Genomic DNA, 17,431 nt, shown 5'->3' on the forward strand with positions numbered 1-17,431 from the left:
GGGGTCTGCATTGTTTAGGGTACCGCGACTAACGCTCCCCTATATCATCTGGTGTAGTTCCGGTGTGGCTATAAGGGGGTTGTGCACATTCAATGCCAGTGGTGGATGATGTGATTTATATTTCTTCTCTGCATTTGTCATCCAGGTCTGTTACCCTATTACCACAGTCTGCCCCGGCTACCACAGGACAAGCCGTCTGCATCGGGGGCAACCGAGGGGTCACTGCTGAGTGGACCGAATCCAGCGCACATACAGGCCGGCGCCGCGGACACGCTTCACACGGTGAGAATCGTCTCCTCACTTCTCTCATCAGATGGAGCTGTTTGGCAATGTAAATGTTTCCATAGAAGTAGTGACAAACACTATTCTTGACCTTCTTGGAAGGTGGGCATAATATGGCCCCTGTGGACGGACGGGCGGATGGCCTGGCGAGGCATGCTGGGTAATGTGTAAGGCAATAGAACAGGATGGCCTCTGTACAACACTGCCACACAGTGGCCAAACTGCACGTTACAGATCTCAGTAGCGGCTGCTTCCCTGTTGGTTGCTACTAAGTATCAGGCAGAAGTGCAGGGAGTTTATCACACAGAGAAGCTGGATACCGTGTATCTGCTACGATTCATGGGGACTGGCGTACTCATTAGAGCTTACGCTGGAGAGAAGTGTGCCACATACTGCCAGAGGCAGGGACCCGTGGGCAGTGTGATGACTGACAACCCACGCCCCTTTTAAAGTTTCATCCACTTTTAAAAAGTTATGATCGCTAACACAAAAATCTGATCTCTAAATGTTTACACATTTAGTAGTTGTGCAAAAAAAATTTGTAAACTTTCACTCAGTTTTACGCCAGAAAATTCTGTCATTACCTGAGAGCAGGAGCAGATGTGTACAAGATTACGGTCTCTGAATGGAAACGAGAGGGTTGTCATTCACTGACAGCAATCAGACATTCGGGCATTGTCGAGGAGTTGAAACATATGGTACAATAGAAAGTTGCAGAAGTTTTCATTCTGCACGGATTATGCTTTATTTGTAAAAAAAGAAAAATCCATATAAGATTTTGCATCTTCAAGATGCATCAAAGATCCAAACCATTAAAGACGCTACCCAGCCCCGGACAGGAATACCAGTGATCACTATGTGTGTGTAAATATATATAATTTTTTTTTTTTTAACATAAGCACATCTAAACGCTCTTACAGGGTTTTTCCACGAACTAAAGTTAATTTTAATGAATAGATTTTGAAATAATAATAATTTCCACAATTGGATGTTTAACTTCTTCACGACCTATGATGTATATATACGTCATAGGTTGTGTCCCTGTACTCCATGCTGGCTCCGGCACTGAGCCCGCATGTTTTCCTGTACATTAGCTGATTTCATCAGCGGACATGTGCCCCTAATAGCCATAAGTGAAATCGCGATCCACCCGCAGCGAACATGTTTAATGCTGCTGTCTAACAGCGCCATTTAACATGGCCGTGCCTGAGTCGTGTAACTAATCCCGTCTATGTATCTTGACCGTGGGGCGTTGATGGCTTGGCATGACAACCTGGGGTCTGCAGGAGACCCCCACAGTTGCCATTACCAACCTGCTGTGAGCACCGCTCTGTGGCCGGCGGTCATAGCAGATAATCACTTTAGCTACACATAGCAGCCTGGAGCTCTGCTGTGTGTAACAGAAGCAACCAGATGATCGCAGCTTCTAGACTCCCATAGAGACTATTGAAGCCAGTAAAAAAAAAAAAAACCAAGGACATGAAGGGGTTAAGTAAAATGTTCCTGCGCTGAAATAATCTTATAAATGTCCCCTGCTGTGTAATGTCTGTGTCTGACCGTGCAGGAACATGGTCCGATCATATCACAGCTGCTGGACAGGGGAGGAAGCAAAAGATTATACAGACATTACAGCCGGGATCACAAATAATGTTTAACTTCAAAGAAAAAATTGTTTAAAAATACAGGCCATGAAATGTTTTACCTCGCAAAAAGAATCAGCTGTGATCCCGGCTGTAATGTCTGTATATTCTTTTGCTTTCTCCCCTGCCCAGGAGATGTGGTATGATCGGCCCATGTCCCTGCAGGGTCAGACACAGACATTACACAGTACACAGCAGGGGCACATTTATATGATTATCTCCGCACAGGAACATTTTATTTAAACACATCCAGTTGGGGAAATTATTATTATTCCAAGATCTATTGACTAATAGGAGCTTTTGTTAGTGGGAAAACCCCTTTAAAGGGAACCTGTCACCCCCAAAATCGATGGTGAGGTAAGCTCACCGTCATCAGGGGCTTATCTACAGCATTCTATAATGCATTCTGTAATGCTGTGGATAAGCCCCCAATGTAACCTGAAAGAGGAGAAAAAAAGGTTATATTATACTCCCCCAGGGGCGGTCCCGCTGCGGTCCGGTCAAATGGGTGTCTCAGGGCCGCTCCGGCGCCTCCTATCTTCATTCCATGACGTCCTCTTCTGGTCTTCATGCCGCGGCTCTGGCGTAGGCGTACTTTGTCTGTCCTGTTGAGGGCAGAGCAAAGTACTGCAGTGCGCAGGGCCTCTCTTACCTCACCATCAATTTTGGGGTGACAGGTTCCCTTTAAGCCCCTTTAGTTAGAAGTTTCACGTTTCCACCACTAGATGGCACTTACTATTACACTGTATGCAGTAATCTCCTGAGCTCCCCCTAGTGGTCGTTGCAGAGATTTGGAGCTTTGTAGATTCATAGTCTGACCTACATATAAGATGCCCGGTAATGTAATGTGACCGCCCTGATCGTGCACACACAGATGTAATAATATAATAATAATAATTTTTATTTATATAGCGCCAACATATTCCGCAGCACTTTACTATCAAGCACGGACATGTACAGACAATATATTCAGTATAAGTTAAGACAATTTAAACAGTGACATTAGGGGTGAGGTCCCTGCTCGCAAGCTTACAATCTACAAGGAAATGGGGGGACACAATAGGTGAAAAGTGCTTGTTATTTCAGCTCTGGCAATTATAATAAATAGGGATTTTCATATGAAGCTGCATGATCCGGTCATCAGCCCGTGTGTTTAAGTGCAATAGTCAAGTATCAAGTGCAGTTATCATGTGCATGTATGATGTGTTTAGTACTCAATGCCAACTTAGAAAACTGTGATAATTATTTATGTTGTAGAATAAGACGACCCACCAGACGTCACTGCTGGGGGAGCCACCGAGGGACATCCGGCTTAGCACCAACCCATACCTGGACCTGGCCAGCGTGCTTCCAGGTATAGTTGACATACTGACATCTATAAATGGGATTTTGGCTGAAAAATGCATCAACCACGTTGCGAATAGCACTTATTTGTATCCATCAGAACTTTGTGTTTTCTGGAGAAAGGGCCCCGGGGTGCTGAGAAACAGCATTAAGTATACTAGAGGCTTCTATTCTGTGTCTCGCAGGAATGGTCATCAGGGCGATCCACTCCCACGGTATGGACGGACTGATCTCTCAGGACACGGCGGCAGCACCGCCGGGACTGGACGGCTACGTCGCCTACAGTCAGCAATACGGGGATTACTCTCAGGTGGGAGCACGCAGTGACCTCGCTGCTCCGGGGGCAGGTAGGTGGCTGTCTGATGGTGACCAATCTCTGGTGCTCTGTTCCAGGAGGGTCTGCAGCAGTGGTATGACCAATACTCCACATACGGTGCACCCCAGACTGATGCCATAGGTGACACCGGCCAGGTAAGAGGCTGCCTGGATTACAGTGAATATTACACACGTGACACAATGTCCTCCTCACCCCTGTGAGTGTAGCGGGGGAGCAGCGGGATGTTACAGTAAGGTTTCACTAGTTTTGTCCACAGCTCCTATGCAGATCTGTGTCTCCATGGTTACAGACGATAAACCATGTTTAGTCCGTTCTTGCACTCTTGTTACTAAGCTCCCTATGGCTGCTTTCAGTTATCAAAAGTGATAGAACTAACCAACATGTGAATAAAGGATTTGTTTATAGTCTGTAACCATGGAGCTGCTTCATGTAATATTTTGAGATGCCTAAAGGCAATAAAACGCTTGTAGCAATTTGATGAAGCTGTTTGCACAGAATGTTGTCGTCTTGTTATATTAGGACTTATTAAGGGCACGAGCAGCGCGGGCGCCAGCGCCGTCCCATGAATAAATCAAGCTGGCACCTTTATTTCGAGGGTTCGGTCTGTTCCCCTTCCCCGTCTGTAGAGGAGGGAAAACAGATGCAGAGCCGACTGCTCCGGGGCGGGTGTGCAGATTACATATGTACATAGTAATTACTCGCAGAAGCCGCTCAGTTAATATTTGGAGTATAAAACCTGCTGTAAATTATCCAGCTTCCCCCGTGGGTGTTCAGAACGAGCTCACGGGCGGCGAAATGAAAGACCCCCTCCTTCCTGCATAGTTATGTTTAGACATGGTGGGTGGACGTGAGGCAGAATCTGCATCCACACAAGGAGCAGCAGCTGACAACCTCGTGCCGGTCCACAGGTGAGGGGGCGACTGATCAGGGGCACATTTACATCTTGTAGAACCCGCTAACGAGCAGCATTGGGCTTAGTCCTCAAGGAGCGAAATCACGTTCATATAAACGACAGCGCCATTGTAATATAACTCCACATCAATAAAAACAAATCCTGGCCTCCGATAAGCAGAGGGGCAAAAGTGGAGCTATCATTAAGGGGTTTAATCACTCTTCTTCGTCTGCAGTCATCTTCTACTCTGGGTTTCGGGGACTACAGCACGTACGTACCAGCGGCCCCCACTTACTATGCGAACGCACAAGCATTGTATCCGCCAGGGATAACGGCATCTGCAGAAAAGGTGCGTGAGCGTGTCTGATGTAAAATATCTACCCAAGTGGGAAAGCAGCAGATCCAACAATGGTTCCTAATATAACATGTGGTAAAGGAAGACTCTGAGGTAATGGATCCTGTGAAGGTGGAGGAGCATAACACTGGAATTCTCTTTACAGCACCCTGCCTTACGGTGTCATGCTCCTCCCCCTTTAGCCCTGCACCAAGCATAACACAGATATGGTTGTTTTGTTTTTGTCTTCTGGGTTTTTTCTTCCTTTACCAACAAGCATATATTTTGGGCTAAAAATGTGGCTCTCGTATGCTTTGCAGCCTTTACTGTGTTGGAAAAAAGAATCTGCTCACTGGCTAGTAACTATTTTCAAACACTAACATTCGTGTTTCATGGTGATGGTAAGGACTGGGATTTGCAAACTGGCCCCGTATCTCCTGACCTGAACTCAACATTCACATATCAGAGACTATACAGTTTGGGTCAGGAGATCTGAGGCCGGTCTGTACGTCACAGATCATACACCATCATGAAACGGACATCGTTCTGAACTGATTTATGACCACGTCAAAAGTTCAGCTCAACTTTCGTATGGTCTGTAGTCCTAAATTGGCAGATAAGTTGACAAACCGAACAGCCTTACTGATGGATTATCAATTAACTCATCCTGAATCAATTAACTCATCCTGAAAGCCAGCAATCTGCAGGGAATCAAAGAGCCTGTAAGGCCAGCCTCACACTAGCGAGTTTTACAGACGTAAGAGAGGTGCTAAAAATACGGATTGCATACGGTACAATACGGATTACACGGACCAGCAGTGTGACTTGCGAGAAATACGCAGCGGTGTTAGAGAGAAAAGCCGGCAATTCAGCGCGGTGTACAGTAAAATCACACTGACAGCTTACAATAGAATAGGTAGAATAAATGTGTACACATAGAAATTTTTTTATATATATATATATATATATATATATATATATATATTCATATTTATATATATTCATATATACATATATATTCATATATATATATATATATATATATATATATATATATATATATATATATATATATATATAATTTTCATATTTATATATATATATTTTCATATTCTGTCATTGAGACACACATGTATATATATTAATATTTCATCCAGCGCGAGATAGCTTTAAAGCCGGTAATTCAATTACCGGCTTTTGCTATCTCCTTCCTAAACCCGACATGATATGAGACATGGTTTACATACAGTAAACCATCTCATATCCCCATTTTTTTTTTGCATATTCCACACTACTAATGTTAGTAGTGTGTATGTGCAAAATTTGGGCGCTCTGTTAAATTAAAGGGTTAAATGGCAGAAAAAATTGGAGTGGGCTCCCGCGCAATTTTCTCCGCCAGAGTAGTAAAGCCAGTGATTGAGGGCAGATATTAATAGCCTGGAGAGAGTTTAAAATTATTTTAATTAAATAAACACACAGGTTATTTTAATATTTTATTGCTCTCTCAATCCACCTGAAGACCCTCGCTCAGTAACAAAGGAAAAATAATAAACCAACAATATACATACCTTCCGTTGATCTGTAACGTCCCACGATGTAAATCCATCTGAAGGGGTTAAAATATTTTACAGGCAGGAGCTCTGCTATAATGCAGCTGTGCTCCTGCCTGCAAAACCCCAGAGATTGAAGGTAATGTAGGTCAATGACCTATAGTTACCTTCAGTCGCGGTGATGCGCCCTCTAAGTAAAAGAAATATATTGTCCCGATAGTGGTTCTTTAGAAGGACGTAGAGCTGAGGATTTATTCTGACAGAATATAGGCTGAAGTGGATGGACAAATGTCTTTTTTCGGCCTTGCTAACTATGTATACATATATTTTATTGCCATGTGTGCACTCTCCCCCCAAAAATCAGCCTTTCCATGTTCTGTTCTTGCAATTGCAGTTAACAGGCGGAGAGAAGAGGGCATATATTCTCTCCAGTCCAGACGCCGGCCCTGGATACTCCGAGCACTATGGCCAAGCCTCCAGCGATGGTGATTCCTACTTCAAAAGAAAGAAGGTCTATTGAGATTTGCACACGTACAACGCCACCATCACACCCAAAGATGCACAAAGTGGGTTATACTGACTTTTGTAAGCCATTTAGTCTGGCACTGAAAGGGTTAGATTTGTCTAAACGAAGATACATACATATAAAATTTCTCAGGCTGATTTGTTCTATAAAAAGCAGGTGAAATCTCGGTGAAGATTTGTAGATATTTTCTACATTTAGCTGTGACTTATTTACCTTTAATGGAGATTTCTTATATTCTTGTTATGGCCTGAAGATGTTTTTGTTTTGGATTTTTTCTTTCCTTTTTGTAAATACTAAGCAATAAAAAAAAAAAACTTGGGAAGTTTTACCTTTGGCCCTTGTAGTCTGTGGCTCCATGATGACTGGTCTGAGAAAAGCTTGTATGAATGTATAGTGATATTCCTGTCGCTTAGACGTGCCCCATAGAAAAGTTGTCATTGGGCACAGCCTTGTGTACGTGTCTTTGCCAATATTTTGAGCCGAAAGTACTTTTCTGCACCCCATCTAAAGTGCAGCAAGATTTGCCACGTTCATCATACACAACTGCCTCATTTAGGTGAGTGAAAAAGGAAAACCGGTCACAGGAGCGCAGGATAGAGGACAGACACCAGTTTGGGTTGAACCACAACGCATTTCAACGGCATACGTAAACATGCACCTGAAGAAGATGGCGTATGCCGTTGAAACGCGTTGTCATTCAACCCAAACTGGTGTCTGTGTCCTCTATCCTGCGCTCATGTGACCGGTTTTCCTTTTTCACTTGCAAGCAACTTCCCCTGCTGGGGGTATCCGGCTGCCTATCTTCCCCTTCTTGGGACTCCTGCTAGCACTCCACTCACAAACCGCTAATCATTGTTACTCATTTAGCTGAGTGTCTAAAGGTACCGTCACATTAAGCAGCACGGTGGCGCAGTGGTTAGCACTTCAGCCTTGCAGCGCTGGGGTCCTGGGTTCTAATCCCACCCAGGACAACATCTGCAAAGAGTTTGTATGTTCTCTCCGTGTTTGCGTGGGTTTCCTCCGGGCACTCCGGTTTCCTCCCACATTCCAAAGACATACTGATAGGAATTCTAGATTGTGAGCCCAATCGGGGACAGTGATGATAATGTGTGCAAACTGTAAAGCGCTGCGGAATATGTTAGCGCTATATAAAAATAAAGATTATTATTATTATTTATAAGCGACGCTGCAGCGATATAGACAACGATCCGAACGCTGCAGCGTCGCTGTTTAGGTCGCTAGGAGACGTCAAACACTGTAACAGCAGAACGATGCAGGAGCGATCCAGTGACGTAACGGCGACTCACTTATCGTTCTCGCTGGTTGTTCGCTCCATGGAAAAACATTGCAGGCATCGTTGCTTTTGCTGTCAAACATGACGAATCACGCCGACCTGACGACCAAATAAAGTTCCGGACTTTCAGCGACGACCAGTGATGTCACAGCAGGATCCTGATCGCTGCTGCATGTCAAACACAATGAGATCGCTATCCAGGACGCTGCAACATCACGGATCGTTGTCGTCCTCATTAGTAAGTTGCTTAATGTGACGGTACCTTTACTTTAGAACATTACTGAAATGTGGAAAGTTTGCCTGTGATGGAGCAGCTATGATGGAGAACTGCCCCCTTACAGTGTCTACAAGTAGTATTCAACCCCCTGCAGATTTACACATTTGGAATTAACTTGGCATTGTGACATTTGGACTGTAGATCAGACGGAAATGTGAAATGCACTGCAGCAAAAAAGAATGTTATTTCTTTTGTTTTTTGTTTTTTTTAAATTGTGAAGTCTTTTCAGAGGGTCATTTATTATTCAACCCCTCAACCCACCAGAATTCTGTTTGGTTCCCCTAAAGTATTAAGAAGTAGTTCAGGCACAAAGAACAATGAGCTTCACGTGTTTGGATTAATTATCTCTTTTTCCAGCCTTTTCTGACTATTTAAGACCCTCCCCAAACTTGTGAACAGCACTCATACATGGTCAACATGGGAAAGACAAAGGAGCATTCCAAGGCCATCAGAGACAAGATCGTGGAGGGTCACAAGGCTGGCAAGGGGTACAAAACCCTTTCCAAGGAGTTGGGCCTACCTGTCTCCACTGTTGGGAGCATCATCCGGAAGTGGAAGGCTTATGGAACTACTGTTAGCCTTCCATGGCCTGGACAGCCTTTGAAAGTTTCCTCCCGTGCCGAGGCCAGGCTTGTCCGAAGAGTCAAGGCTAACCCAAGGACAACAAGGAAGGAGCTCCGGGAAGATCTCATGGCAGTGGGGACATTGGTTTCAGTCAATACCATAAGTAACGTACTCCACCGCAATGGTCTCCGTTCCAGACGAGCCCGTAAGGTACCTTTACTTTCAAAGCGTCATGTCAAGGCTCGTCTACAGTTTGCTCATGATAACTTGGAGGACTCTGAGACTGACTGGTTCAAGGTTCTCTGGTCTGATGAGACCAAGATCGAGATCTTTGGTGCCAACCACACACGTGACGTTTGGATGGCACTGCATACGACTCCAAGAATACCATCCCTACAGTCAAGCATGGTGGTGGCAGCATCATGCTGTGGGGCAGTTTCTCAGCCAAGGGGCCTGGCCATCTGGTCCGCATCCATGGGAAGATGGATAGCACGGCCTACCTGGAGATTTTGGCCAGGAACCTCCGCTCCTCCATCAAGGATCTTAAGATGGGTCGTCATTTCATCTTCCAACAAGACAATGACCCAAAGCACACAGCCAAGAAAACCAAGGCCTGGTTCAAGAGGCAAAAAATCAAGGTGTTGCAGTGGCCTAGTCAGTCTCCTGACCTTAACCCAATTGAAAACTTGTGGAAGGAGCTCAAGATTAAAGTCCACATGAGACACCCAAAGAACCTAGATAACTTGGAGAAGATCTGCATGGAGGAGTGGGCCAAGATAACTCCAGAGACCTGTGCCGGCCTGATCAGGTGTTATAAAAGACGATTATTAGCTGTAATTGCAAACAAAGGTTATTCCACAAAATATTAAACCTAGGGGTTGAATAATAATTGACCCACACTTTTATGTTTAAAATTTATAAAAAATTTAACTGAGCAACAAAACTTTTTGGTTTGTAAGATTTATGCATCTGTTAAGAAATCCTGCTCTTGTTTGAAGGCTCTAACTTATTTGCATCTTATTAAACCTGCTAAATCTGCAGGGGGTTGAATACTACTTGTAGGCACTGTACATAGCGCAGGACCCAGGATCGGTGCCACCATATACAATGGGTAGGATGTTCCTGTTTTCTTGGTAAGTGGCCCTCTTATTCACCCCATATATCAATTTCCGCTGTGGAGGAGACCAGACTGTCGATTAACAGAACATTTACTTATAGAAATAGTTACAAAGTGCCGAAATTCACATTTAACAGTAATGCAGAAAATATAAGAAAACAAAGTCATTTAAAGTCCTCAACATTTACATAAGTAAACAGAGTCTCTGCAGCCATCAATCTTCTCCGTGTTCAGAGTTTTGGGTTGTTTTTTTTTAGATTTTTTTTTAAGCATATTGTGCACAAAAATCCACATGAAAAATGGCTTTAAATACATTTCCTCCTCATTGCAATAGGAAAATGTGGTCTATAGTGCACATGGGAAAAGCAGCACAGTGTCAAAGCTAGGGACATTTCTGATGTTCAAAAAAATTCACCAAATTTGACTAATGAATTATCAAAAGCAGGGAAAAATAAATAAGCTGTGAATGTACCCTTATATTGGATTTACTTATCTAATACTCGTGCACGAGCAGTACACATCATTCCCATTTCTTCCTATTGGGCCCCAATTTACCAAAGTACTTTCACTAGAAAACTGTTGTAAAAGCTTTAAGAAGTCACAAATGTTGTTGTTGCAAAACTTTTGGTGATTTTCATGCCAGGGGGAATCATCTCTGCTGCAATAGGTAAAAACTGCCCAACAAAAGGATTAGGGTTTTACAGTGCTTTGCGAAAGTATTCGGCTCCCTGGAACGTTTCAACCTTTTCCCACATATCATGCTTCAAACATAAAGATACCAAATGTAAATTTTGGATGAAGAATCAACAACAAGTGGAACACAATTGTGAAGTTGAACGAAATTTATTAGTTATTTTACATTTTTATTGAAATTCAAAAACTGAAAAGTGGGTTGTGCAATAATATTCGGCCCCTTTACTTTCAGTGCAGCAAACTCACTCCAGAAGTTCATTGTGGATCTCTGAATGATCCAATGTCGTCCTAAATGCCTAATGATGATAAATATAATCCACCTGTGTGTAATCAAGTCTCCGTATAAATGCACCTGCTCTGTGATAGTCTCAGGGTTCTATATGAAGCACAGAGAGCATCATGAAGACCAAGGAACACAATAGACACGTCCGTGATACTGTTGTGGAGAAGTTTAAAGCTGTATTTGGATACAAAATGATTTCCAAAACTTTAAACATCCCAAGGAGCACTGTGCAAGCGATCACATTGAAATGGAAGGAGTATCATACCACTGCAAATCTACCAAGACCCGGCCGTCCCTCTAAACTTTCATCTCAAACAAGGAGATCAGAGATGCAGCCAAGAGGCCCATGATCACTCTGGATGCACTGCAGAGATCTACAGCTGAGGTGGGACAGTCTGTCCATAGGACAACAATCAGTCGTACACTGCACAAATCTGGCCTTTATGGAAGAGTGGCCATTTCTCAAAGATATCCATAAAAAGTGTTGTTTAAAGTTTACAACAAGCCACCTGGGAGACACCAAACATGTGGAAGAAAATGCTCTGGTCAGATGAAACCAAAATCGAGCTTTTTGGCAACAATGCCAAACAATATGTTTGGCGTAAAGGCAACACAGCTCATCACCCTGAACACACCTTCCCCACTGTCAAACATGGTGGTGGCAGTATCATAGTTTGGGCCTGCTTTTCTTCAGCAGGGACAGGGAAGATGGTTAAAATTGATGGGAAGATGGATGGAGCCAAATACAGGACCATTCCTGAAGAAACCTGTTGGAATCTGCAAAAGACCTGAGACTGGGACGGAGATTTGTCTTCCAACAAGACAATGATCCCAAACATAAAGCAAAATCTACAATGGAATGGTTCACAAATAAACGTATCCAGGTGTTAGAATGGACAAGTCAGAGTCCAGACCTCAATCCAATCGAGAATCTGTGGAAAGAGCTGAAAACTGCTGTTCACAAACGATCTCCATCAAACCTCACTGAGCTCCAGCTGTTTGCCAAGGAAGAATGGGCAAGAATTTCAGTCTCTCCATGTACAAAACTGATAGAGACAGACCCCAAGCGACCTATAATCGCAGCAAAAGGTGGCGCAACAAAGTATTAAGTTATAAGAGCCGAATAATATTGCACACCCCACTTTTCAGTTTTTGAATTTCCACAAAAATTTAAAATAACTAATACATTTTGTTCAACTTCACAATTGTGTTCCACTTGTTGTTGATTCTTCACCAAAAATTTACATTTGGTATCTTTGTTTGAAGCATGAAATGTGGGAAAAGGTTGAAAGGTTCCAGGACTTTCGCACTGTATACTCCAGAAATGCTTGTCCTGTCCTTGACTGGAGTAGGATTTTGGTGCGGCGCACGCCCTTCCGAAGAGGCACTAAATTAATTGTGTGGCGTGTACCTCTTAATGAATTTGCAACTTCTACTCTAGGGAGACTGGTTTGGCATGAGAGTGCTATGCCAGCCTCTAGGAATCAGCACCTATGGCTTAAAATAAAAAAAACCTGCACATACAAGTCCAGCCTTAGGCTTTAATTGCCTTTTATGCCTTGTATAAACTATGAATTTCATGTTATGCTTTTTATGTCCTATAGCCTATTAAAAAAACATAGGCAGACTTTAAATGCATCAAACTTGTGGAGAAAAAAAAAAGTCCTTACTTACCACAGAACACACTGAGATACAGCCCTGATCCATCCCAACTGTCGGGTGTAAGGAGGCTTATAGAAAAGATGGCAGTGACTTACCGGACTGTAACAGGGAGGACTGGTCCTCTAGTGCAGAGGTCCCCAACTCCAGTCCTCAAGGCCCACCAACATGTCATGTTTTCAGGATTTCCTTAGTCTTGCCCAGGTAATAATTGCATCACCTGTGCAATGCAAAGGAAATCCTGAAAACATGACCTGTTGGTGGGCCTTGAGGACTGGAGTTGGGGACCTCTGCTCTAGTGATACAAGCAGCTCACTAGGCCGTCAATAGAAGGCAGCAGGATATCTGCATGGGGTCAGTGCAGTTACTGATTGGAAAAGTTGCAGCCGTGGCAGCAAGAATCTCTGATATAAGACTGGTATGAGAAGGGAAATGTCTGCAGTTAATGGAAAGATCCTTACTAGCTAGCTTTATGTACAGGGAGTCCATTAGATCAAACCAACAGCATCGTAAAATTGACTTGTTGAAAGTACAATTTCTCAGTTGTGAGACCAATTAAAGATGGGGGTAGCAAGTGCTCAGGTTGTGTAAACCCAGGCCCACACGGGCCTTGTAATCTCATGGGAGTACAGCACTACTGTGCCTGTATCATCCTAGGACTCCACAGTGCACGCACCCGATCTGTCCATTCAAACTACAGTACATGTGAATGCAGTTCCTTACAGTAACCACAAGGTGGCACATAGTCTATGCTGTTAGTGCAATTAGCTCCCCCTAGTGGCAGCTGCAGGGAACTAGAATGTTATTCTGCTGCCACATCAATGTTTTACTACTTGTAATGCAGAAAATGACCAAACAGAGACAGCAGCTTGCTAATAAGAGATTTGCAATACGTTTCGAACACCTATAACGCTACAGTCCAGCACTGGCTTCAATGCATGGAGGTGAATAAATACACACTAAATTTACAGTGTAGACTGATAAGTGACCAAAAAGCCACCCCCAGGGGTTGAGCTAAAACACACCCTGTATCACTAGAAGAGGTGAAACTCTTCAAATGAGGAACTACACTGTGATGATAAAGTTCCCCAGAATCCACACCTTTTATAAAAAAAAAATTTTGTCCACTTAAGCTGAAGCAGCAGTGCAAAAAGATCCAAAATGGGTAAAAACACAAATCCTGAGAATCCACAGAATCGTAGGTTGAGTCCACAGTAGCCCAGAATGTATGTGGATTATAAGAGGCTGTTGTGTGCATATGGTACATGTGATAATCTTGGCACACGGCTCATACAGTGATGGAGTCTGTCATTGTGCACCGGTAACACTCCATCGGGGCCATAGTCCCGCAGAGGAAGACTGACATCCTGGATATAGAATATGCATCCATGGGAGCAATTGTAGTCGTTCTATCCTCCACCCGCGTTACATCCTACTGATCAGATCTGTGAAGCCTTGGATTAAGGACTGGAAGGAATCACGATGACTTGGGATTTGTTCCCAGCACTTCAGCATCAGCTGATAAACCTGGAGGGAAAAATAAAGTTCAAGGAAAACTAAACCTTTTGCCACATCTGATTAAAAAAAAAAAAGTTTATTTTTCCCGCTTATTACAGAGAATGACATTTCTGTATTAGGAAATACAATAGACAATCACCAAGTGTCACTGCACCCATTGTCCAGCATGTATACGCAGATGGAGGGGCTCAGAAGCCCAGCGAGTCCTGGAGCAAAGCACTTCAGCCACAATCAATCAACTAAGTTATATTCCGCTCTTTACAGTCCAGTCCCACAAATGCAAGCTCCACCATAGATGATGCAAAAATGCCAAAGCATTGAAGAAAGGGGGCAGACTTGGCATGTGATGAAGGGGGCTGTGTGTCTTCGTTTAGTAGCCAACAAAGACCATACAAAAGCAGAAAGGAAGTTTCAACCCTCGCCAAGAACCAGTATGGCACTTTCATAAGTTTTTATTTTTGGGGGGAACCAGACTTTCATCCCCTACACTGTAACAAGCAATATAAGGGTTCACTCATTAGCAATTAAATCAGACAAATGCAATTCGATTAAAAATCAGATTGCCTTCATACCAATTTAATCCTATGGTTTTGTTCTCAATTGAGTTTTTTTCTCTACTCCGATTGGACAAGGGAAAAAAGAAAAAGTAGCATGCTGAAGTCTATGGGTATATGAAACATCGCACTGCACTCCGATATCACCCAAGTGCAGTGCAATTCCCGCCGACGCAAGCAGCAGAAGAGATGGAGGAATATCTCAGCCTCCTCCGCACTGAGGCTCCGATTGTGTCATGAACAAGCACAGAGCACTCGGATCAGCAGAGCAGGAGCTGACGGTCATTATCATATCGCATCCTATACTCTCACATTGGATGCGATTCGCTAGTGGGACCCCAGCATTACAGATTAATTTTTGCATTAGAAGCAAAGAGGAGGATAACTTCAAAATGAAGCAGCCTCTGGCATCAACTGGCGGCATGTGGAGTAAGACCCCATCGAAGTCTCTGTATTCAGAAGATGTACAAAGCCATAATATGCCGGCGAGCATGAGAGTGCAGATATCTCATCCGCTGTATGTAGTGCCAGCTCATTTCTGTGATCTGGAAGAGAGTCAGGCTGTAGATATACAAAATGTACCGAGAAGGTGGCAAACTATAAACTTCTGGTCACATCACAACTTGCCAAGCAGACGTCCAACTCCCTTACCTCATTGGAGCAGTTTTTAGGGCACGGCAGGCGACTTCCTTCTTCCAAAACCCTGACGAGACGTGTGACTGTCATCTGGCCTTGAGTCGGTCCGATCATTTTCAGAAAAGTCTATTAAGAATCAAGACAATCCTCATTATAAAGGTGGCGACATTTTTTATTTGTGCATATTATTAAGTGACACTAAACATTACCGCCATTGGACTGTACTCCGCATTGCAGTAGGTGAGGATTTCATACAGGGTAACACCGAAGGACCAGACGTCGGAGGCGATGTAGAACTTACTGTGCAGCAAGCATTCGGGGGCGTACCTGTAACACAAGGGTCTCATGTAGTCTGACAGTTCTAGGACCACCTGTGTTCATCAGGTTTAACCCCAGATAGACATATTGTAGCGATTGTGTAATTACCAGAACACCGGACTGTCCAGGTCGTCCTTCACCGTGTAATACTCCTTGTCAGTTTCAATTGCTTTGGTTAATCCAAAATCTCCAATCTTCACCCTGTGCTCATTTTCTACCAGAACGTTTCTTGCTGCCAAATCACGATGGACGTACTGACAGGAGCCCAAGTAAGCCATGCCCTGAGCGGAAAAAACAGTGTTGTACATGAGACATGCAATGCTTAAAAGGTACAAACACTCACTCCGGTTACACCAGATTATTCTCCCCATTATGGTCGTTGTCTGTGGATCATTGCCGAATTATTACCATTTGCTGTGCTGAATCTAATGATCATAGGGGTGACAGCCATCTCACCCAAATCCCTCATTCACATGTGTCGGGCAGAAAAAAAAAAAACAAGCTCAGGCGACCTCATCTGCCCTGACAATGTGTTAGGAGCCCACCGTACACCTTTATCCAATGTGTATGGCATCCATTACTCTAATGCACAAGTGCAGTCTGTTCCCAATCCCCAAATTGATTTTATCTAAATAAGGTGAAATTGTCCAGGATGAGAAAACCACGCGTGCTCTTAAAAAAGCAGCCTTTTTTTTAGTCCTGCATATCCCCTTTAATCATATTTCTGCTCTAATACTTTGCTTCAATTGATTAATATTTTTCAAGATTTCCACTTGTTGTCAATTGATAGTAACATTCCTGTTCCCATCCAAAAGGGTGAAAACCTGTACAGACATGATACTTCTCACAGCTGAGGGTGTGTTACATTGTTATCCAGTGCAAGCACTCCCCAATATCTTATAATCCAGACCTATGATTTATCAGCACTGACACATTGTAGAAACCTGTCCCGTTGCGTTTGGCATTTTCAAGCGGTCCCATAGAGAATGAATGGAGAGGTGTGCACGCTCGACCTTCACTCCATTCACACGAGGCTCCGCAGATCCCAGCGATCGTTAGGAACAACCCCTTTAAGATCTCCATTTGCTGTCCATGTACAGCAGAAGTCCGTAGACCTCCCAGTAAACCACAGTCATACAAAAGATGATGGAGCGGTGCAGAGCGCGATACCTTGGCAATCTGAATAGCATATTGAAGCTGCTGCTTTAGGTTTATCTTGTTCACGTTCCTCGGTAAATAATCCTTTAGACTTCCGGAGGGAAGATACTCCATGATTAATTTAATGCCGCTGCCACCTACAAATACAAGAGGGGATATAAGCAACAAGATAGATTACGATAAGGTACAGTCCGGACTGGAAAACTGCTCATGACCAGACACTATGTGCGACAGGCCGATATTATCCGACAACGCTAATCTGCTGATTTACTACATGTCGGCAGGTATTTTATAGTCTCACACTGAGCATACAGGATTTTGGATGTGCGGCGTAATAGAGCACCTGGCACACAACTTCTGAAAGTTTGCAGATTTACAGCTCTTTGAAGTCCTTTACGACCGATCATCGGTCTGACTTTGGTCACCATGGTGCAAACCGTTAGGATCCAGATTAA

The 17,431-nt window shown here is 43.6% G+C and overlaps 2 protein-coding genes across 4 annotated transcripts in view; one reads left to right on the forward strand and one right to left on the reverse strand.

Annotated features, from left to right (window-relative positions):
* RAVER2 (ribonucleoprotein, PTB binding 2) overlaps positions 1-7,233 on the forward strand; it is a 37,791-nt gene extending 30,558 nt beyond the window's left edge. For both annotated transcript variants that reach the window (XM_069738199.1, XM_069738200.1), the window contains exons 9-14: positions 146-282; positions 3,180-3,276; positions 3,452-3,576; positions 3,660-3,737; positions 4,731-4,844; positions 6,774-7,233. In XM_069738199.1, coding sequence (XP_069594300.1) covers positions 146-282; positions 3,180-3,276; positions 3,452-3,576; positions 3,660-3,737; positions 4,731-4,844; positions 6,774-6,899 — 677 coding nt within the window. In that variant the 3' untranslated portion in view covers positions 6,900-7,233. The remainder of the gene's footprint in view (positions 1-145; positions 283-3,179; positions 3,277-3,451; positions 3,577-3,659; positions 3,738-4,730; positions 4,845-6,773) is intronic.
* Positions 7,234-10,230: 2,997 nt separating this feature from the next.
* JAK1 (Janus kinase 1) overlaps positions 10,231-17,431 on the reverse strand; it is a 74,782-nt gene continuing 67,581 nt past the window's right edge. Inside the window, exons 21-25 of one of the 2 annotated variants that reach the window (XM_069738197.1) lie at positions 16,989-17,113; positions 15,927-16,099; positions 15,710-15,827; positions 15,516-15,626; positions 10,231-14,319 (exon numbers count right to left, since the gene is read on the reverse strand). In XM_069738197.1, coding sequence (XP_069594298.1) covers positions 14,218-14,319; positions 15,516-15,626; positions 15,710-15,827; positions 15,927-16,099; positions 16,989-17,113 — 629 coding nt within the window. In that variant the 3' untranslated portion in view covers positions 10,231-14,217. The remainder of the gene's footprint in view (positions 14,320-15,515; positions 15,627-15,709; positions 15,828-15,926; positions 16,100-16,988; positions 17,114-17,431) is intronic. The other variant, XM_069738198.1, reaches the window with a different exon arrangement.

The sequence above is a fragment of the Ranitomeya imitator genome, chromosome 8 (genome assembly GCF_032444005.1).
Source record: "Ranitomeya imitator isolate aRanImi1 chromosome 8, aRanImi1.pri, whole genome shotgun sequence".
In the NCBI taxonomy this organism is placed as follows: Eukaryota; Metazoa; Chordata; class Amphibia; order Anura; family Dendrobatidae; genus Ranitomeya; species Ranitomeya imitator.